At 40.1% G+C, this 24,221-nt stretch overlaps 1 protein-coding gene across 1 annotated transcript in view; it reads right to left on the minus strand.

Annotated features, from left to right (window-relative positions):
• Positions 1-1,489: 1,489 nt before the first annotated feature.
• The window catches only part of DIAPH3 (diaphanous related formin 3), a gene marked incomplete at both ends in the record, with an annotated part of 452,874 nt that continues 430,142 nt past the window's right edge, over positions 1,490-24,221 (minus strand). Inside the window, one exon of the mRNA XM_080917022.1 lies at positions 1,490-1,749. Coding sequence (XP_080773148.1) covers positions 1,490-1,749 — 260 coding nt within the window. The remainder of the gene's footprint in view (positions 1,750-24,221) is intronic.

Raw genomic sequence — 24,221 nt, forward strand, 5'->3', positions numbered from 1 at the left:
CAGCTTCTCCCCTGTGACTCCTTAGGTGTCCAGTGTTTACTTGCAGTCCTGTGCTCGAGTGATCTGGCTCAGTTTCCCTTCCTGGAAAGTCTTAGCAACGTCATATCAGAGATGGAATCCCATTTGTTTTCCTAATCGAAACAATTGTGCTTTGCTGCCATGACTTATCTGCTTAATGTGAAAACTACATCTCTCCCGACTTTCAGATTTGTTTTACAGAAAACAGAATTGTAGGCGGAGGCTAGAGGCGCACTGTAGTAACACAGGGTAAAGTTATTCCAGCAACACTATGGGTGAATGCTTCTTTGATGTCTATGAATAGAGCTCGGCTCAGAGTACTAATTAATTTTCTTAACTTGGATAGGAGGTGGTAACTTAAGGAAGGGCATAAAATGCAGCAGACTTTGCCAGACTAGTTCCATGCAGCTGCCTATAGCTGAAAGTTAAAGAGCATTCGCTCATTACTGGTAATAAGGCAACAGGGATGCTTACACCTGTCTGCCTCCGTCACATCCAAAAAATATGAGCAAGAGAAGAAAGACATATTTCTTTTAGTGCAAGCAGGAAGTTTATTTATTTATTTATTTTTATTTATTTATTTTACTCAAAGTGATTTTATTTGTGGTGTACACAACAGCAATTAAATAAAATATTTATTTTTGATAAGGAAATAACAAAGGAATGCTGTCAAGTGAGGCACAATCAAAACATTTGCATATCGTCACTGTCCTCGAAACATCAGATTGTTGTCACATTTACTGATTGTCAGCTTCAAAAAACTGAATCCTAAGCCTGTCAAAAATAAAAATGTATTCTGCGGGAAATTTCCAAATGGTAATTCTAGTTCAGAGCAGTACTATCGAGGGTAAAACTGTGCCCTGGCTGAGACCAAGGTGGTACCGCGATGCAATGTACATTCCTACTTTAGATTCCTACTCTGCAAAGACAGTGCAAACATTACGACTGCATTGTTTCTGGAAGCCCTTGTTAGTGAGAGTCGACACTGGTGCTCACGGCTCGTACACACACTTATATGTTTCTGATGCTGTATTGGAAACATTTGTGTTTACCCAGACAGCAAATATGAAATCCAAATGGACAGACAGCAAGTCTTCAGACTGATACTCTTACATTAATGTTGAAGTGGTGAAACTTAAAAAGATTTCATATTCTTAAGGACACAGTTGAACACATGGCTGCCTCCTTCCTCTCTAAAGCAACATGTATAATTTAATTGGCAAGTACAGAATAAATGAATACCAGGAGACAAAAATAAAAGCATTAAAGCCCATTACAATCTTGAATAACGCAAAACCTTCAAGCACATAGGGAAAGTATTGCAATTGTGTATTTAGCTTTTACTTTTTTTTCTAATATATATCATAATTTAGAACTATATAAAATCACTTACACAAAAGCAACTTTTCAAGTGGTACAGCTGGAAGCATGGCTTGGTGTTTGGCTTAATCATTTTTTTAACCAGTTTAATTTATAAAACTCGTAATCTTGCCAGCAGGGCTTCAACTTCAGGAACGGATTCACTTTTAGAAGCAGAGCCAAGAAGTTCCATTTCCTTTTTGATGCTGCCTTCTGCATTACAGGCTTCCTTCTCAACCGCCTTGACCCTCCCTGTAGACGTTCGAGTGTCTAGATTATAATTAAGCTCCTTGGCGACCGGAGTCCTGGTGGAGTTGCAATTGATACCGTGGTGTGGACGTGACCCTTCTGTCAGCGGCATTTTCTGATTTTCTACAGTAAGAGAAAAAGAAACATGAAACTTGTCAGTGTGAAAACCAAGGTCCAGGCATGTGAGAAAACATAGTTTTAACCAGTGGCAACCGATAGGTCCTCTTCAGTAGACTAAAAACAGTTGGTAGAAAGGTAGACATAAACTAAACATGTACAGTTAAGAATCGATTAGATTTTAGTGGACAATTGCTTATTTTCTTCTCTTATGCGGAAACACCCGTTACCAGGACTTCATCAGTTTTATCCCCTGCTTCAGTCAGGATGTGAGTCAAACAGCAGTGACATGAAGAGGCCTCTCTACCCACAGATGAACCTCAGGTTCCCCATCACATGGCTCCTTCTGGTTAGATCAGAGCAAGCACATGTCTGTTTACATGTTCACGGGTGTCTTCACACTAGGATGCATATCCCCCAGAGCAAAAGCTTTATTTTAAATACCACGTAGTTTCAGTATCTAGAACAGTCCGGGCTACGCAAAGTGTTCAATAAATACTCTGAGTAAAGAGTCTGTTTGGATTATGACCCAACAGAGGAATTAGACTATGATTTTCTTTTTGATGAAAAAAGGAAGATTGTCTTAAGAACTTTAAAAGTTAAAAAAAAAGTTCCTTAAGAAACAATGAAGTTGTCAAGCAAATGGTGTTTTCTAGCAAGCCATAATTACATAGTTATGTCATAGTGATACTGAGTAGTATATCCACATCTACGTATACATTCGTGCACACATGGAAACGTATATTGGCCAGAGATTGGGATCTTGACTCCACAGTGGGCAGTGATTAGGTGGTGCTGGCTGATTCAGAGATGTAACGTGTCTTCTAATTAACTGACTATTGCATTGTGCACCCTTATGATGGAGTTTCTCCCCGGTCTCCCTCTTTGAAAAGGCAGACTGCCTCAATATTCATGTAACCTTGAACAGGGTTTGAAAATGCTTCCAACAAACTCGACATGACATTTAAAGTTTTTTTGGTTATTCGCTGAGAGATGTCCCATTATCCCAACAGTAATGACTTTGGAGCACAAGCAGTCACTCATGACAGTGTGTTTTATGTGAGCGCTGAAAATTCCAACGGAAAACAGCTTGGACATTAAAAGGTGGCTGCTGAAGATATTTACTGCACTGTCATTTCCTGACCAGGGGCTTCCGGTGATGGATGAGTATTTTACACAGCTTCTTGGACAATCTCTACAAATTTTAGAAGTATGATCAGCTTTTAGCTGTTGGAAGAAAATAAATATACTTCTCTTATCACTTTCTCTATCAGGTGGGCAATTGTTACTCAAAAATCAAAATCTAACAGAGCAGTGACTTTTTTTCTTGGAGTTTATGTGCTGCAACTTACAGTGCACACTCTGTGCCTGCAGCAATGGACACACAGCCCTGCAGTTTTCAGGGCCATGGAAATGAACTGTATCTTATACCCACCCTCATCCCACAAAGGTGTGTGGAAAGTGTATTTGTAGCTAAGTGCTGACTTTCAGCGAACTTCTCATTCCCAAATCTTCCTACCATTCCCGTCATTTGATGTCTTGTATATCAAGAGACTATCAACAAACAAGGGTATTTTGCTACTGGGCAACTCTAGTTCAAATCTTGGATTACTGAGAGTACACTGGCAAGAATATGGATCTAGAATACAAGAAAATAATAATAAAGTCCCACAATATAAACATACACAATCAAGGCCAGTTCTATATGTGGAAAAGTAAAAGGAAAAAAATAACATGAAATTTTAGGTGGATGTAATATGAAATCTTAACTTGAGTGGACAATTGAATCCCTTTGAGCCCCAGATTCTAATAATAAATCTCAAAGAATAGCTATGGGGATTACAGGAGAAGACTGGGTGGCTCCTATATGATGATTACTGTCCTAGTTAGGATTACTATCGCTGTGATGAAAAACCATGACCAAAGGAACTTGGGGAGAAAATGGCTTACTTGGCTAGACATTAGAGGTAGGAGCTGACCTGGAGGCTATGGAGGGACATAGGTATCAGCTTGGTCTTCATTGCATGCTTAGTCTTCTTTCTTATAGAACTCAGGAGAAAAGTGCCACCCACAATGGGTGGGCCCTTACCCAACCACTAATTAAGAAAATGCCCTATATATAGCAGGATCTTATGGAAGTATATTCTCATTTGGGGCTCCCTCCATTCAGATATCTCTGTGTGCCAAATTGACACAACATTAGCTAGCACACTTTCCTTTCCTCCTCTTTCAAAAGCTACAGGAGCTGTTCATTGGTCACCAGGACTTAGGTTTACCTGGAGGCTCTGGCCTGACTTGCCAGTGCTTAGCAGAGAGGACTGAAATGCCACCTTATGATCATCCTGTATTTATTAAGCAGCCAATTAATTTACAAAGAATTTGTTGCATCTCAAATAGCACCACCATGTTACAGACTAGGGAGTGAGAGCAAAAAGAGGTTTGGTTATATGCTTACATTAGTTAAGTTACTGCTTAAATCAGTGGCAGAAGCCAGCCAGATGCTGTCTCAGGAGACACTGGAACTTTCTTAGTCAAAGGTGAAAACATTTTTGCCAAAGACAAGTGCGAAGTAATTCAAAGCTGAGTTTCATGATAGTGATATACTGAATCTTACAAAAATGTTGTAAAGCAGAAAGGCAGATAGAAACTACCTCAGCACACTTATGTTTAAGGTCACATCATCCTGTTCTGTCCTGGTCTCAATTACATTAATGACTGAATTCTAAGCATGACATCAAGTCATTGTAATATTCTAAACCATTCATCTTTCCATCTTTCTAGACAGACACTTCATACTCTTTCTGCTCTATTCAAACCTCCAACACGTAAACCCACTGCCATTTGGCTCATTCACACAGCTCCCCTTAGCATCTAGCATCTTTAGAAACCTTCCTTCCTGTTAGGATGGATCAACATTCTGACATCATGAGAGCAAGCTCTACGGCCTTCTGCTATTGCCTTCCCGTCGTCAGCTGCACTCTCCCCACCGAACTGACTTCATCACTGTCCTGGCTAGTTTTATGTCAACTTGATGCAAGCAAGCGTCATTTGAAAGGAGGGAATCTCAATTGAAAAAATGCCTCTATAGGATCCCCCTATAGGGCACTTAGGGCCCAGCTCATTGAGGGTGATGTCATCTTGGGCTGGTGTTCCTGGGTTCTATAAAAAAGCAGTTGGGCTTCTCTTGCTCTTGCCTTCCTGCTTCCGCTCTCTCCCCATCCCCCCCCCCCCATGTGCTCATGGCTGGCCTCTACTTCACTTTGCTTCTCTACTCCCTCCCCTCCCCTCCCATGCCCTGAATAAACTCTATTCTATACTTAAAAAAATAAGAAAAGCAGTTGGAGCAAGCCATGAGAAGCAAGCCACAAGCAGCTACTGCCTCTAGGTTCCTGCCCTGTCTGAGTTCTTGTCCTGGCTTCCTTCAATGATGAACTACAACGTGGAAAAATGGGTCAAATCCTTTCCTCCCCAGCTTGATTTTTGGTCATGGTGCTTCATTACAGCAATAGAAACACTGAGATAATTCTCAGCATACACATTTGCTGTGATAATGTCAATCTCAAGAGAGAAGCAAATTTTTATTTCCACTTCTGCCTTGGCTAAACCCTCAGTGCTTGGCTCCTGTAAAGAAAACCCTTCGAAGGGACAAGGTTCTTGCTTCTGTTCTTCCCAGTTATATTCCTCTTGAACCCATACTCATCCCAATTTTGGCATTTTACTCTTCTCAGACAATTCTTGTGAAAGTCACCAGGGGAGCGGTTGTTGAGAAAAAGGAGGATAACAGCTTCTTGGACATCTCTGCCTACGAGACTGCAGTTGAAGTGTCCTCTTTTAGTGCTTTGGTGTTTGAACTTCTCTGGGGGCTTCAGGCAATAACCAGTGGGCCGATGCAAGGAAAAACATTTAGATCCTTTTTGAGAAACTCAAAATAGTCATGGGTTTGCCATTTGGGATAAGATGTTAAAGGAATGGCTTGGTATTTGACTCCTCTGCGGTTTCAGAAGGAAACACTTTCATGGAAGAGACTGATATGATGGTGTGAAAAAGGAAGATGCCAGTCTACAGAAAAATAGCCATGAGTACAAAGCACATTAAATAGAAGAGCTTGCGGCCCTGCTAGCACTTTCTTGACAACTCTTCTCCCCCAGAAGCCAAGCTCCCCTCTCTGCACAGTAACAAACCCACCTGGCCCCTAGTTTTTATTTGGATTAAATTTTTCCATAGTTGTCTTTCAAACAACACAGGGCTGGCAGTTCTGTAAGTCAGAATGCATGGGTTTGCGGAGGCATAAGTAAATTATAATTTGATGTAGGCGGCTTCAGCCCTCACATCTCAAGTTAGAAATACAATAAGGCTTGGACATATGGACTAGGTGAAAGGTAAGGCTGGTGCCGCAATAAAGAAAGACACATTTCTATTTATTATTCACAGAAATCTTTGCCAACACACATCCTTAAAACAGAAATTGAAGATACTAAGGCAAAATAGGATGACTGCTTGATTTTCTAAAGAGAGTACTTTTGTGCAATTTTATGAATCAAATCTTGGGCTTTCCTTTTTTTCCCTTTAAGACATTGCCATTGATGTCTGTGTATAATATGTCCAGGACCCCTGCCAATACTCAGGCCCACTGGTAACAGCAGCACAGATAGGCCGTGAGATAGCTTCTATTCTTAGTACCAAATCCATAAGGGAATTCAATACACATTTCCATATTTGTGTATCTGTGGAACTATTCAGGATAAGATTATGTAGTGTTCCTAGAAAATAGGAGGACTCAGTAATTTCAGTTTAACTCCCCATATAATTCTTACTATAAGAAGCAAATCGGAGAGCCTACCATAGCTTTACTTCCCTGTCTGAATTAAAAGTTGGGACTGCTGGGACAATTAAATGCAGAGAGCCTACTGGACATATATTTACAAACTAGGACTGTAAACTACACCTAGTGTTGGGTTCCATATAGTGTTCAGCAGAACACAGATTTCGTTGGTAACAGTACTAAGAAACCTCACCCATCCTGCACTATGAGCATTCTCATTGTCCCTCCAGAAACACAACAGTACAGGATTCTAGGGAACAGGCTGACAACGCATGAAGGCACATGCATCTTGGCATCTAAATGAAGTATCTCAGCCAACAGCTGCTATGTATCTTCCATGTAGAAAGCAAGGGCAACACCCTGGCTGACGGCCCCTGTGGGGCTTTTCCTCCCCAAGTCAGCATACTCCCCCCTCACACTGTGGTTCTAATGGGCACTGGCTTCTTAGGCATGCCAACTCTGACGCATAAGGAAACCACGCTTCCACCTTTCATGGCCAATGGCACGACTGTGGCAGCTTTGTCAGGAGGAGGAATGCATCACATCTGAGCCCTAATGTGACTTCAGTGACTTTCACTCTTCAGGAAATTTGGTGTCTTTTTATAGTTCCTTACATTTGTTCTTAACTATTAATTTGACCTACTAAGTAGCTGCGTTCTTTCACCCTGTCAGCAGCTTTATTAGGGGAAAAGGAGTGAACAACCCATAAATATCATTTTTAAGATACCACTGGGTATGCGCAATAGTAAAGTGTGTGACAAATATATGTTTTTAATCTATGCAATAACTGAAGTTAGTGCTGGCCACCAGCATTCTATATCTCTGGGGCTTCCTTACTGTTGATTTACCGATGAATAGTCTCCTTGGTTTCACTTTGCTCTTTGCCATATATATATATATATATATATATATATATATATATATGCATATACACACATACATACATACATACATGTATACACACACACACACACACATATATATATATATATACATACATATACATATATAATGACAGATGTGTAAAAGGTCATTTTATATGGCTAACATCTTTACAAGTACCAAATAAAACACTGGAACCATTTGTGTAAAAACAGAGAGACCTCAATAAAATGTGATCCCCATTCAAATAATGAAATCTCTGGATAGAGACGCTAACTCCTAAGCTAGTATGTTTTTTTTTGTAATGCTCATATACATAGTTTCTCATGTTACATGTCATAAATAACATTTCAAAAGCAGTACATCCAGCTGCCCTGCAAGTCTCAGTGCTGGGCATGTTAGAACTGAGCATATGACTTGTAAAAGTCAGGTTCAGAAGAGGAAGTCCAGCCCCCTTTCCCTTAAAGAGGGGGGGGGGGTCCCATCCTGCCACTTTCCTTTTTGATGGGCCATAGGTTAGATCCCCTTTTCAGGTCTGCTTTCCTAATGGTCAAGTCTTAGTAGTCCTCTTAGAATCCTTTGGTTTTCGTTTATTCTTTACTGAAATTGTTCCCTCCGAGTGCCCAAAGCCTTAAGGTTCTTACATTCAACAAAACCGTCCTGTGCTTCATTTTCCCTTGACACCTGGCTTTTGTCCTAGTTCCTGGAAGATGGCCTTTAAAGCACCTGCAATTTTCTTTTCTTTTTTCTTTTTTAATTTTACCCACGCTAAGACTCACACTGTATAACAGCTGATACATTATGTTAATTAGGTGAGCCACGGTAGGCATGGACAGTTTGCAGATGTGAATGATGTAGGATGGTGTGAGTCAGGTCAGCAGGATGTGGTTGGGACAATGAGGCTTAAGGATGAGAATGGCAAGCACCATTTGAATTCAGGTTTGTGGTCAATGATTGGGTCACTTATATGAAATGATGGAGTCTTGGTTTGTATGGAGGACACTTAACTTCAGGTGAATTTTCTCATTTTCTCATTTGGCAATATACTTTCCCTCACATATCAATGGAAAGCCTGGTTTTCCTTGAATACCAAAATCTTCAAGTGCTCAAGTCTTATGTAAAATGGTTTAGTGTTTCCTATAACCTATACATACCTTCCCACGTGTTAAAATCATCTCTAGATTATTTATATATACTATATATACGTATATACTACATACATGTATATGTAATATGTTATATACACTGTCATCCCATGTCCATGTGCTAAGATAATGAAGCTAGCAGGTGCTGCAAGTTTCTCCCTGTGTCTGGTTCTCATTTACCTCTCCTTGTATGACTGAGCTGCAATGCTGTGATGCTTACTTGAATTATTTAGCTTGAATTCCCTCATCTGGCAAAGTACTGAAACTGAACGTTTTAGAAATCATTATATTTATATTCATCCTGTCAGAAGGTGACCTGGCCTGGGCACCCTAACCTAGTACCTGGTGCTCAAAATGAGGAGGATTTTTTTTTTTTTTGAAGGATTATGACCTAAGCAATTTTAATATAGGCAACTGGTGTCAGCAGTCATGGCGTATTAGTATTTATAGCTTGCATGATTATTGTATTATAATATCAAAGAATCATATGGCAAACATTTTCCAGACATGTATTTATATTTGATTCCCTTCAAACTTTTTTATTTAGTATTGTGTGTATGTGTCAATGCATTCTGTGTATACACATACCATGAAATGTGTGTGGAGGTCAGAGGACACCTTTTGGGATTTGAGGCTCTCCTTCCTCTCCTATGTGGGTTCTGGGCCTTACACACAGGTCACTGAATTGAGCAGCAGGTGCTTTACTTTCTGTGCTATCGCACGGATCCCACATATGTGAGTCTTATAAAAACCCCTGTGACAGAGGTGAAGTGTGTGTGTGTGTGTGTATGTGTGTGTGTGTGTCTGTTCACCCCAGTTTACATGTGAAGATGAGGAAGCTGAAACCGACTGCAAACAGGACTAGAGAACTCAAGTCATCACAGTCCTGGTTAACCAGGTCTCCTGTGATAGGACCCCTTTATTTATTGACTCATTTATCGTCTCGCTTCTGACTCCTGCACGCTGTGCTAACAGGTATGCATGACTGTGGTTGGCATTCTCTGTTTTGATGATCTGTATTTTGGTCTTCTTTGGCTATTTATTTCATATCCTCCAGTGAACTCTCTTAAGCAAGCAAATCTCTTTGTTTCTCATGATTAGACCCTTGGGCTACTTTCCTGCTCCTGCCTTCTCTCATCCAAGGCTCCAAAGATCAACCATTTCTTTTTAGAAGACTATAGATTTTTATTTCCATCCTTGACAACAGAGTTTCAGCACTGTCCACCAAGGCATCTTTAAGCATAATTTTACCTTTGAGAAAATGTACTGAAACAAATACAAAACCAAAACTCACAAATGCAAAGCATCCTCCTCTTCTTCTAGCCCAGTGAGCACAAGCACTGTGGGTTTGCTGGTTCTGCCACTCACAGCTGTCTGGGCCACCACCGTGTTTGTGATCACTGATGTGTGGCTTAGAAGGCACTATTTCTAAGCCCACCTGTCAGGTAGTACATAGGTAACAATTTGATCAATTGCACTTGTGTTTTATGAAGGTCTTGAGAAAGAGCAGAATGTGTTTGGACAATATAAGTATTAAGCAAAAAATATTTGAAAAATTCTTTGGATTTCTCTGTCTCTCTGTCTCTAAGTCTTTCTGTCTCTCTGTCTCTGTCTGTCTCTGTCTGTCTGTCTCTGTCTCTGTCTCTGTCTCTGTCTCTGTCTCTCTCTCTCTCTCTCTCTCTCTCTGTGTGTGTGTGTTTCTTAACCCTAAATGTTGTATGGAAAAGAAGTGGACGTTTAGAGAGGCCCAGGCACTGCACAGCCCACACAGCTCTTGCTATTGCTTTGGAAGAATTCCTTCTAAATTTTAGGACTCCATGTTTTTGGAGGCCACAACAAGCACACACCCAGAAATGGAAAGAACACTTATGAAGCTGCAGGGTATCCTGAGGAGCTTGATTCTCAGTGGGAATCACTTGGGTGCCACAATAGAAAGTAATCAGTTAAATAAATACTTAGGAAGACATTTTTTTTTTTCTGAGGCAATTTATAAGCCATATATAATAGTGTACTTTTAAGCAGTTCATTTTGTTCATATTTATATACTTTCTAATTCTACCTCAGATACTTCAAAACCCACAGATGTTTTTCTGAATGGGAAACTTGGGTATTTCTATTTTGTTTTCATTTTGATTTATAGAATCATGCAATGTAGAATTGTGTAAAAAGACTTGTTACCTGGCAGAACTATCTAGCCAATGCTTAAGTTCCATTTTCTCAACTTCAAAAATAGTTTGCTTAGATGTGAAGACCTTCAGTCAGATCCTGAAAAATCTCATAATCAATAGGCAATATACCCTTTGGGCAACACCAAAAGATCACACATTTCTTTATTCAGCATTGGTTCCCAGGACATTTTTTTTTTCCGTCGCTGGCTCTACTGACTCCCTCTCCCACCCCCACCTCCAAATTAAGGTTATATTAAATAAAGGCAATTTCTTTTCTATCTACCAGTCTGCCAAGTATTCAAAATGTAATGTAAAGCAAAGCAAAGCATCTCCTCTTTAAGCCAAGCAGCTACAGTTTCTATACCTGCATCTTGTGCTGACCCTAAGTTGGAATATGAATAAGCGAGTTCTTTGCTTAACTCAATGGATATCCAGTTCTCCGTGCAAGCTGTTAATTCTTTGATGTATTTAAGACCCTTTCTTTCTGCTATGAAAACATAGAACTGCATCTACTTAACAGTTCAAAATTCTGAATGAAACAAAATCAACTAGGAGAGGTAGTATATTATAAAACAATACATGTTCACAGAAACCTGATTACACCATAGAAGCAGAGCTGATAAATTTGTCATGTTCTGGGGCTTGAAGATATTTACAGAAAGTTTCTGTGATGAGCAACATTGTCAAGTTGGAGTTTTGCTGTAAGAAATCTAATCATTGTCTACAGTCATAGCACCAGAATGTATCTGATCTTTCAGTAGAAACAGGATTGTGCCCAGTTAGAATCTGGGTGGGCAAAAGCTAGTAATTATAATCATTCCTATTATAAAATTAGTAGTATAATTTTTAAAAGTAGTATAAAATTAAAAAGGCAAATTTTAAACTATAAAGTTCAAATTGTAATAATCCAGAAGCCAAAGGAAATGAATGCTGCTCATTTCTCCAGGTTTCCTAAGAATGGCTCTGTAACTAACACGTTCCTCTATAGACACGCTAGTTCAGGTGGCTAAAGAAAGTCATCCAAACTAAGATTTTTAGCTCATTTCTGCACGGACAGGTAAATATAGCTTTTCTATATGTTCACGTATTTTATACTGATCACAGTACATCATCCAACAGAAATGTATTATTCAAATATCATATAAAATAGCTACCAATATATTCTTGATATTGGGAAGATAAACAACCCTAATACACAATTTCTTGAGAATCATCAATAAAGAAGGAAGCCTACTGATGGAATCAGGTATTACTGTAGGATACCATTTTATGAAAGTCTTTTTATTATTCTAACAGACTGGACTTTTGCTGGACTGAACAGCCAAGTTAATGATACACCTCAAGATCACTTAAGACAGCCTGCATTCATACTGTGTACTCAGCCTTTTAACGTTGAACCTGCCCGAAAGAGAAAGGCGTAACAACCAGCCTTACCATGCTTTGGATTTTCCCTGCAATCAGTTTTTACACCCTACGGTAAAGTGCTGCTTTAATCTTAAATTATACCTTCTTCTATGCCACTAACCCAGAGGAATGCAAGTAAGCCCTGGCAGCCTCTTGCTATAAACAGTCAACAGGTAGGAAAAATCCATCCAATATCTACCATAAGTACTGCAAGCAACATGTGGGTGCAAGTTGACGGTGTCCGCTACAGTTTCTGTTTATTGCTCTGTGTCAGGAAAATAATTCCATTCCTTGGGGGGGAAAACTATGGCAAATTTTTCTGGAATGTGTTTCACTCCATCCCCATATGCTTTCTGGGTTACCAATAAACAGAGCAAAGCACTTTATGTGGGGCAGTCAAGAGTGAGATGTACAGAATGGAAACAGGTCCCAGTTAGGGGACAGATAGGGAGGAGCGGAAGATACAAACTGAAATTTGGGGGTCACAATAATTCAGGAGGAAGTGTGTGGTTTTCAGCCTGTAATGTGGCTCCAGTGCATCTCAATGCCTGTGAAGCTATTTGAAGGGGTCAGTTGTTATCTATAGCAACATTATAAAAGAAACAACAACAACAACAATAAAAAAGCAGTGCTTCCATGTGCAACATTTCACGGTGATCTTGTTTTGTGTGCCAATGAACAGTTACGCAGTCTTAGAAACTTGGATTATGTGAATGGGATAATAGGAAATTAAAATCATACTCAGAAAACTTATGCCTACACATCTACTGCCCCTACTACCCATGGTGCGACATTTTTATCTAGTTTCTTAATCACAGGGAGGCTATGTTGCCATTTATAGACTTTTGTTTTCCTTAGTAGTAGACTTTTGTTTTCCTTGTTTTCCTTAGGTATGTATACCATGGAGGCCAGAAGCACTTAATTTAGTAAACATGACTCGCAATGTTTGCAAATGACTTTGGCTTTTCTTGCTTGACCTTCTGTTTGTCAGGGTGTGGACAGGTGGCTACGAGTCGAAGCTGATCGACTGGCCTGTTTTGATGGCCCCTACAGAGAGCTCCAGAGTGTTTGTTATCTTGCTCTGGGTGGATGGTTATAAAACCTGGTATGTGTTTCTAAGAGTTCAGACTCGTATACTTCTGTAAAGGGGATGGAGTACAGAATCTGACATGAAGAGTAGATACTTGAAAGGGAGCAGCTCAGCCTAGTCAACTTGCACAGTCTAGTGCCAAGATGGCAACAGTAAGTCCCTCAGTCTGCCTTCCTCAGTCTCCGCTATTGCAGGCTGATTACTGGTATTGCCCTTCTTCCAAGGACAGCTGTGTATAGATGACCCAGGAAGAAGGGCTGGGATGGTTTGGGTGCTCATACCCCATGTAGACTGTACTATCTGTGACCCAAAAGAAGAAAGAAATGTAGCAAACCCCTTAATCAAAAATGGTAGTCTCCTTCAGAGGGACCAGGGCTGAGTAATATCTTTATGCAAGAAGCACTAACAGGTATAAAATAGGAGGGAATAGAGTAGAGTATATAATAGTTAAGTACAGAAAACCAGCACAGTTATAAGTCATGTGCAATTCAGTGGGAGAAGGCAACTGAGGGGAAGTGTATGGTCATCTCTACATCATCTATACACCCATGGCTCTGGTGCTGAAGTTACAATCTGACTTCTCGTAGTTTTGGCTACATTAGGAATTATTAACCTTCATTTTAAAGGTGAGATTTTTTTTTTTTTTTTTTTTTTTTTTTTTTGGATCAGCAAAATACCTGAGGTAAGGAGGGCCTCTCTTTAAAGCTGTCCCTTCTTAATGACGAAAACAGCAAAAGGAGCAGGTCAGCGCCATCTCTGTTATTTTCTTGCAAATAAAATACCCAGTTTGGTTTCTATGAAAACCCAGGCTGCACTGGGATCTCTGAGAAATTGCTTTCTGTAAACAGCTCATTTTTACTGCTGCCTTGGCTGAGCCCGTGCTTTCTATGACTCCATGGACACACACGCGGGTCGGACCACACAATTCCCTCCTTCCGCTTGCTGCTATAGATTCCTGCCTCGGGCTTTTCTTGCCAGCAGGGACTGTTAACTCAAAGACTTGCTTCCACTCTCTTCCGGGGGCTTTGGAATACCTCCTGTCTCTATGGTAACACAAAACACAAAGCGCTAGAAATGTACCATACAGTGGGTAAAAAAAAAAAAAAAAAAAAAAAAAAAAAAAACCCAGAGTACAGCACTTTTGGTACAGCTGAAGAAGGCGCTGACAGGACAGCAGGCAAACTGACAAGGAGGAAGGATGGGTGATTGTCCCTTGTCCCATTTAGCCATGCAGTCTTTAAGAGCTGCACGTGTCATCACAGAAGAGACCTTGGAGTCTGTCTGATCCACATGGTATTTGAAATTTAGCAGCATGAACCAGAGAGCCACAATAGCCATATATGTCCAGGAATTCACAGTTCATCTAACCACTGAGAGAAATAAGTTCTCTGTCAAGTAAACCCCCACATTCACACATTATGAAAGACGTTCTCATCGACATTTAATGGATACATTCTAAATACTTTCGGCTACCCTTCAGCCATCACCAAGAGTCAGTGGTCTATATACAATGGCTCTAGCAATAACCATGATTTACCCTCAGACATGTTCTTCCCTGATATTTCAAATGACAAAGCTGTTGAGCATTTCTGTAAATTTAATGATTGTATTTTCTACTATATTTCCTCTTATTTTATACCTGTTAATATTTTTGCCTAAGATATCATGTAAGGTCTTATTAAAGGGTCAGGTGATAATTATAACAAGAAGCGCACTATACAGAATATTCTAGTACATGGTACTGTAAAGATAAGGCAAAAGAGAGAGATGAACATCATATGGCAAAATCCTCTCTATTATTTGCATAACATTTTTGTATAACATTTGTATAACAACTCTTTTAGTCTTCTGTAGCAAGGTACTGTGATAAATGTGCGTCTATAATTTCATTATTCCTGAATAATTAGAAGGCTCAGATCCCTAAATTATTGACAATGCCAATTTGTTTCTGGCCCCAGACAGCATTTCTGTTTGTCTCCAAAACATGAGGAGCCTTAATGAAACCAATATAAGTATATTCTAGAAGCCCCTGAATTTATACATTATGAAAGACATTCACACTGACATCTAATAAATACACTCTGAATACTTTCAAAACATTTCATGCAAGACTGCTACTGGAAGCTGGGTGTGAGAAGGAGGTCTGCTGAAGACACATGGAGACTGCGCATAGGGCGGCCGGCTGCTTCATTTCCGGTACCTGCCCTCGCAGTGGAACAAGAGGCCCCCTTCTCAAACCGCCCTCTAACATAGACTAATGGAACCTCAGGGAAGCTTAATCTTATTTGTAGAGCTCTTGCTTTAAAAACTCAGATTTCCTTCCCTATTTGTCTCTTTGAAAAACACCCAGTACTCCTTAGGGAGGAGCTGGGCCTCCAGTAAAAGCCCCCAGTAAACTAAGATGTAGCTATAGTAATAGCCACTAGAGGTCAGCCAGTAACACCTGTCACTAATAGATTTTAGTGAACAATATTGTCCCCCGAATACCGTTTAGTCGTTTTAAAACCATGGAACAAGCATTCCTTTATAACCATTACATACAGCAGCATACTTGAGAGCTATCTGGTTTTTAAGGCCTCTTGTCAATGGTACGTCTTTCCCGCATGGGCTCATGCTTTATTTGGAAGAGGAAAGAATCAACTGTGATGAGTAGATCTCTGCAATTAATGGGGTCTGATGATGTACAAGAATCAAACGGGGAAGTCAAGTCTGCAGTTTTATCAAGTCCACTTTGGTGATAGAACTCTAGAGAACCTCCACACTCCTTGAATACCCTGTGCATTTCCTCCTTGCACATACAAATCTTAGGTATTTACAGACCCATGTAGTAGAGTACACACTAATTATGAGTGAAGTCATTGTCTGTCTAGTGAACTTTACTACATGATATGCTAGATATGTGTTAATGACATACTCATGAACTGTAACAACTCACAGAGAGCTTAGATTTTACAAGGCACATCTCTAACACAGTTATATGCACATTCTCGTTGTCTTGTTGACAAAGCAACTACAATCCCTTTCCTCCATTTTAGGCTGTTAAAAAAGGGCAGGCAGTAAATATGACGCTAACCAACCAAATTCCAGATTCAGTGTCAGGTGTGTACACGTGTGCTTGCTGTCTTATTTGGATTCCTACACGGCTGAATCAAGTCTGAGGAAGGAGGTTTTGACATGTGTAGAAACTTTCCCAGGTTTGGCGAAGACTAAGTACCCGGCTCCAAACCATAATGCTGCAGTTTAAATAATGTCTACCACAGTAAATGCAAAAGGAGGCACGGAGCACCACTGCATAGTGCTGGGACCCAAGAGAGAACTATAGGACTCTGCGTTTTCCCCACACTCTTTCTGACAGATGCCTCACAAACCTGAGCTCTCCAGGAGGATCTATTTCCAGGACGTGTGCTCAGGCTATGTTGGGTCCTGTCTGTTCATATATCTGCTGCTATGTTATTCAGAGAAGCAGGAAACCCATGGTTCAGATTTGCTAATGCCTAAGAAAATACTCGGTTAGTGACTTTAGGGCACAAGACAGTTCCTATTTTAATAAGTGCTACGTGTGTCAAATGGCAGGTTCAGGCTTTTAAAATCACTCTAAGTTTTCAAATAAAGTGAGATGATCTTGACAATGCTGGATGAAACTCCCTTAGATGATGCGATTTCTTAAATGGTTTTATCTGTATTTATCCAATTGTTTCTGAAAATCTAATATCTCTAAAAAACTCATCAATATCCCCTCCTGATGGCCATGATGCCACCCACCACTGAATTTCTGTCTCATAATCATGGCCAGATCTGCCTGCCACATGTTCCTCTAGTAGCAAGAACATAAGCTATTGGGGATCTGAGTTCTTTCTGTACCTTGTGGCATTAAACACAGAACTGCCCATTTTATCCTCAGTTTTGATGGTTCTTTTATAGTTAGAATGCATTTGTCAGTTACTGGAGTACACAGGGCCTACACAGCTAGCTGATGCGGGTGTCTGAGCACAGGGCACAACCAACAGGCATGAGGCAGGGTCCTCGCCTCCAGCAAGCAGCCAACCTAACCGCATCTACATGGCATGCGTGCCACGGTACTCACTTATGCCTTGCAGCACACAACCGAGGAACAACTAGAACAGAACTGTTTCTCAGTGTGGCTCATGCCTTTTTCCTTTCTGAGATGGGGGCTTTCTAAGGAACCCAGCATACCTCAAAGACCAAATGATCCTCTCTGCCTCCTGAGTAGAGGGATTTCAGGTATGAGCCGCCATCCTTGGGTTTGTGCCTCTAATTATAAAATATGCTTTATTAAATGTGATTTATTTTATTCCTTTTGACAAAAGTCAGGATCCACATTTCTTAAATGATAAAGCCAAAAGCTTAAGTACTATGAGTATGTTAGAGTTCACAAGAAAATGCACAGGCCTGAGACATTGACAGAGGTAATGAAGGGGCCTATACAAAGTGGATGATAAGGATTAGTTAGCGAATGTGAGGGAAACTAATGAACTAGTACATCCTGCACTGAAAGAGAGAGGGAAAGAATGCAGGTATGAAATATCCAAATCTGTGAACTGGACTCCACTGGAAGAACATGGGAAATGCTGAGTTAAGGCTCTAGTCGTCACTCCGAGCCCCAGACCTCGTGGAGAACCGTGCGAAAGGAGGTCCTCCTTCCTCTCCTGCTGCTGGTTCTACACAGACAGTTAAACAAACAACCCAACAGTGCTCAAATGCCATTTTGCCTTGATTCTCTCTCAAGAGAGAGGGGCTCAGCTGCTTACTACTTCATAGCTAGGAACAGAGGCGAAGTACTTTAGCACATCTGCATGAAGCCTCCTTAACTACAGGCTCTTCGTCCGTTCCCAAGCATCCTGTTCATTTCTGTCCTAACAAATCCCAACTACGAGATATATTTAAATGCCTTCTCTAGCACTCTCAGTCTGATCCGCAGCTATGTTCTTTGTGTGTTAGAACCTTCCATGACATCTCCCAGTTTGTTTCACAGACTACAACCACGTGAGGTTAACATCCCTATGATATAGAAAAAAACAAGGAAAAAGAAAAAAAGAAAGGAAGAAAAAAGCAAGCAAGAAATAAATAAACAACCCAAAACCCCAAACTACCCGCCCCCCCCAAAAAAAAAAAAAAAAAAAAAAAAAAACAGCAGTAATACCACCACCACCACAAACAGTAAAGACAGACCAGGAGTGTATGTAGTTTATCTTTGTGAAACCATGGACAGTGTTCTTAGTTTGATGCTGCGATTGACCTGCTTTTGAGTCTCCTGGTTCAGAGGGCTCTGAGAATTTCCTTCTACAAATTGGAAGCCTTTCACTTGAGGTGAGACTAGCTTCATCTCGCCCCTGCTGCCTGCACAGATTTGGTTTTAACTGAGCTTGCTGCCTTGGAACCACCTTCTCATTTATCAGGCAGCATGCTCATTGATTTGTTTGTGCTTTGGTTTTGCATGAAAGAGAACCAAAATACCACTTCCTCTTGCTCATCTGCTGAGTTGCAAACTGTATACCTGTGACCAGATCAGAGGCATACATTGCATGCAAAAAGTACAGGAGACACCATAGGCCTTTGTTCTCCTTTCAGCCAGGTCATTTTTAAATGCCCTTCCAGAATTCCCTGACTCCCTTCAGACTCCCCCATTTCTCCTTTGGTTTTTAAAAACAACAACCCTCCCCAACCAGCCAACAAAACCAAATAATCACACAAACAAGCAACAACAAGCCCCCCCCCCCCAAACCTGATCCAACAATCCAAGGAATTTCAGCATAAAAGCTCTTTGAAATGCACAGACCAACCACCATGTAAAATATAAAGTAGGCTAGGGATCTTCAGGTAAACCTGAAAGGCCACACCCTTGTGCTTCTTCTGTTTGCTATAATAGGCAATAAGAGGTACTCTAAAAGAAGGGCAGCTTTAAGTTAAAACAGAACTACCTACTCTTTGACAACATTCAATCAGGATACATTTCTAAAACTGCTAAAATAAAAAAAAAATAAGAAGGAAATTTTATTTTGAAGTCTTTCAATGCAAAATATTCCTTTGGAAAACTGGTATACGCGTACAAATAATATCGTTAGATTCATAGCTGCAGTGATAACTCCTGTGATATGTATTTATGTGCTAATTTGATAGGAATAAGGTGGGTGGATATCCAAACTCTGAATGACAGAGATGGTGAGAATGGCAGCTTTGATGCTTATGAATTACAGCTCATCACCATTTAAAGTTATCTGACAGCTTCCTGATAAAGCACACTTACAGAAATATCAAGCTTGAAAATTTCCAGGGTCTAAAATTATTTAGGGAAAAAAGAACCATGGGAAGTTTTTGGGAGGTCAGTAAGAAGGGGAGACTTCTTTTCTTAGAGAGGCACAGTTCCTATTTTCCTAAAATGCTGGTCATTTGTAAACAGCTTCTTTCCATTCTCACCCTCAAATATTTTGATCGAGTGAGACACATTTGTGACTTTTTTCCCTTCCTTCCTTCCATTATTGGGGGTAGTGGTGGTGATGAACACATTATATTCACAAATAAAGTAGAAATGAAAGAAATTGATACAAACAATCCCATGAAATCATTTGTTTGAGTAAACTGCAGCCCCCTTGTTCTTATTCTTGCTAGTTTCAGATGTGTTCATGTTCCTACTTACTAAATACAGGTCTCATGGGAGCAGGTGTGGACACATGAAGTGCCAGGTGAATCCTCCTCAGAGGTGGTGACCAACAAGAAAATTGCGTCTATGAAGCTATGTGCACTAGCAGCAGCTGCAGGAAACAGCAGAAGACCAAGGAGAATTCTGTTTCAATTTCACATGGTACCTTGTGATGGACAGTTGATCTAGTCAAAGGGTGTCATGACTATTCTACAAGTACTTAATACAATGTGACTGTAAACTAAATGGAAAGATGAAAATGTTGTTGGCTATATGGATAAAGAACAATGTCCTGGAACTACAGAAGGCCTAAGTAGCATCATGCTCAGTGATTTGTTGAAGAAGGTCAAGAAATTCACTTTTTAATAAAAATTTTAAATCTCTCTATATGGAACCCAGAGATGTTAAAGTAACTATCTTTTTTGTTCGATAAACTCAAACTTGTATTCAAAGTTAACACTTTAGTAGCCCAAACTTGAAAATTTCCAAAAAAAAAAAAAAAAAATCTTTATAGAAGATACAGTATCATAGCTCAATTACTAGATCTTTCTTTTGAAACACAGGAAAATGTCACTACTCTAATTTCATACAATTATGGTTGCAGGGCAGTTCTTTCTAAACTGCAGGCTTTATTTAGGATCTGGGAGATGCCATATAGCTGTTTAAAAAAGTCTTACAGCGTAAGAATAACAACACCAACTGTATGTATTCGCACCCATACTCCATTTAAGAAGTAAGTGCACAGACAGGCCAAAGAATTCTGGGCTCTGAAGGAACAGGCAGAGAAGAACGTTAGGCTTTCATGGTGTAATAGTATTTAATAAACTTAAGAATCTTTTCCCACTGAGAAAATGTATTAAAATATACTGACTGACAAACAGGGTCTTCAGTTCTTAATGTATTCATCCTTCTACACACATTTACTTTGTTGAAACACAGATAATCTCTGAGTTCCTTTGGGCTAGAGATACAGAGGCTTTGTAGACGATCGGGAAGCCTTTCGCCTGGCTCATGTCTAAGAGTTGACGTTATAGACTGGGTAAGCATAGCCTACAGCGGATCTTATCTGCACACAGTCTCAGGCAAACCAGGAGCTGCAGAAACAGCCTTTTGAAGTACAACAGGCACCGCACAGCAGTGACAAACACAGAAAAGCCCAACCTTTCATGATCGTGAACAAGTGATTGTGTATACAACAGTATTAGTTTAGAGCGAGGAGATGCTGGGGGTCCGTGCAAAAGCACCAGTCATTTCTCTTTGTCTTTTCTTGCTTGAGCTTCCCTGTAAAGAGTGAGTCTAGACCAAGAGGCAATATTAAAAACAAAAGGTTAGAGATCATCATGGGACATTAATTATGCAAAAGAAGGCAAACTAAATTTAATCAGAAGTGGCAGACTCAGGGCAGGAAGAATTTTCTCTTTTTGACAGAAGCAGTTAGGGAAACATTTATGGTAATACTGCAGCATCTGCTGATTACAGGCAAAGCTGCAGGACACCAGTGTTAAATCACTGAGCCATCCTGACAGCTCCTGGGTGCTCCAGTCACATCGACAGCAATTTACAGTGAAACTCATCCAAGTCTGAAAATCAGCCAACATGCTTAAGCCAGAAAGAAGTAATTCAGATCAGACTTCAAAGGAATTATAGCTGATAAAACTCTGATAGCATTTGTCCTAAATACACATACATATCACACACACACACACACACACACACACACACACACACACACACAGTCACTTTGGGTTTATTAGTTAGCTTAGTGATCAGCAAAGTTTGTTGGGAGGATATTATAAAGTCAAACATACAGGAAGTACAACAGTAACTATTTTGGCAAGAAGTCCGGATAAAAGCTGATCCTTCCTCTTGGCACTTTGAAATCTTGACCTGAGAGGACTTGGTGCATAGAGTGATCAGAATAATTAAAAAAAAAAAAAAAAAAGTCCTCCAACTCACTCGCTAAGCAAATACAGATATAATAAAAAGTTTAGAGAAAGAACGAATTACAAAGTAACAGGCTTTTTAACGAACTGCCCTAGCCATGACAACTACATGTTGTTATTTAATGGTAATCAAGATTATATAATGCTACTGATATTAAAATAAACTTACACTTGTGGGTGTTGCATAGTTTTCTGGTGTCCAAAAGCATACTTACACATTTCCATATCTGACAGCAGAACCCAGAGAACAAAAGAGTGAATGTCCTGAGGCCTTCTGAGACTAGCATTTACAAAAGTAAATGTCTCATATTCTATCAAAAATAAACACCAAAGATTTTCTTCCCCCAGTTGCTTCGGGAGTCTAGCTAAATAGTATTCATAACATGAGAGATTAAAAGGAAGGAGGAAACAAAAACTTCAAATGACTACTTTGAAGGAAGCCACTGAAACTTTGGTCACAAGGGATAGAGCTGTTGTCTTTTTCTCATCCAGATAAACAGTTTCAAAATATGTTTGCTACAGTTAATCACTAGTACAATATTACTTTATTCAAATCTTTCCCAAACATGTTAGAAATGCCACTGCATTTCAGTTTTAATATAAACCATTGGTGGTAAACCTACACCGACTAATTAAGACCACTGACCAACAGAAAGCAGTAACTGAAAAGGTAAAAAAATAGATCGATTGAGAAATACAACCTAAAACTAAGTTCATACACAACTGAGTAATAAATACACAGCTGAGTGTTTATTGAGCACCTATACATAGACTTCACAGAGCTAGGAACCATTAAACATTTAGGATGCTTTGGGATGCTGTGGTTGGTCTGAAAGGAACCAGATATACGAGAAGAGCTTGGGCGGGATTTGGTTTTAGTTTTACTGACTTGCCAAATGTGCACATAAGACAGAGAACAGAATTTCAGAGGAGTGAGGGCCACCTAGATGTTAGGCAGACATCATCTTGGCAAACTTTCCTTTGAGCTCTGAATTAGCAGTGGATCCTAGTCAGGTCAAAGACAGCTTGCTGGGAATTATACCTGAGGGGAAACCTACTAAAGAAGCTTAAAAGTTCTCATTTTAATAGAAGACTGTAATTCAGTAGCGCCTTATGCAAATGAACATATGTAGACAAGGGGAAAGTGGTTTAAGTTGGTAGCTAAATTCTATCATTTTCTTAGGTATTGAATTGTGGTGGGAACGTCCCCCACAAAGACTCGTTTGTGCAGACTAGTGATCAGGATGAGGAGGGTTGGGTCCTTTTACAGCTTCAGAAGGAAAGCACTGACTGAAGAAGAAACCAGGGCCAGTCTCTTGCCATAGTCACCAAAGACTACAAGAACCTTTATAATCCCTTTCTTTTATTCTAGACAAGTCTTCTGAAAGGCAGCTGGGGGAAGTTAAGGAGGGTGGAGAACAAACAGGCTTTGAGGGACTGAGGAGAGGGTCCGGGAGAAGGCTGTGAGACTCAAAAAGTGTTTTTCTAGATTAACAGTGGACTGACTCCCTGCGATCTGTTTGCTGTCCCCTCCCCCACCCAGGAGAGGCAGCATGGAGAAATGCTCTGAGGAAAACAGGAAGTGCAGGAGGCATGGTAGACACATGAACAAAGTAAAACGAATAGCAATAAAAATAAGGAAAAACCAACAAAATAGTCATTGGCCAACAGATGGCTCCTAATAAATAAAATTTGATTAGACAGTTTGTTGGAGCATATATTTGCTGCATTAGATCAAATGAAAATTCTAAGACAAGTCATGAAGGAAAACTTCCTTTGTCATGGGAGAAAACAGTTCTGGGATTGCTGGGATCACTCAGATTTGGACGCAGACATATAGGACATAGGATAGCTGTTATACGGAGTTTAAAGGGAACAAATTGGTTTTAAGCACATCCAAGAGCCTGGAACAAAATCAAACACTGTCAAGACAGGTATGATGTACACAAAGTGTTTGATGCAGCTCATCTTAGGAATGTCACCATCACAACCTCTAGCACAGCTTCTAGGCCACAAGGATTCCCTCTCCGCTGAAATATAGAATTTACAGGGAAAGAAACAACATGCCATTAGCCTGACAAATATCATTTGATCCAGGAGGAAAGGAAGGCAGAGAAACCAATTTCTACATGCTAGAGTGGCCAGTGGAGGAAGAGGGTCACTGTGGGCAACTCAGTCTGCAGTACTGGTGCTAGACCAATGAGTTCAGACCTCAACTGAGAAACTTACATTGTACTTTCATTCAGTGTATTGTAATTCACCACTCTCCCACGTCATGAAGCACTCCTTGTTTACTGAGAACTTTGGAGGCTTCATTGTGTTTTAATATACCAAGTGCTATTTCTCTGGGAAAACAGGAACAGCCG

The sequence above is a fragment of the Micromys minutus genome, assembly GCF_963924665.1.
Source record: "Micromys minutus genome assembly, chromosome: 5".
Taxonomy (NCBI): domain Eukaryota; kingdom Metazoa; phylum Chordata; class Mammalia; order Rodentia; family Muridae; genus Micromys; species Micromys minutus.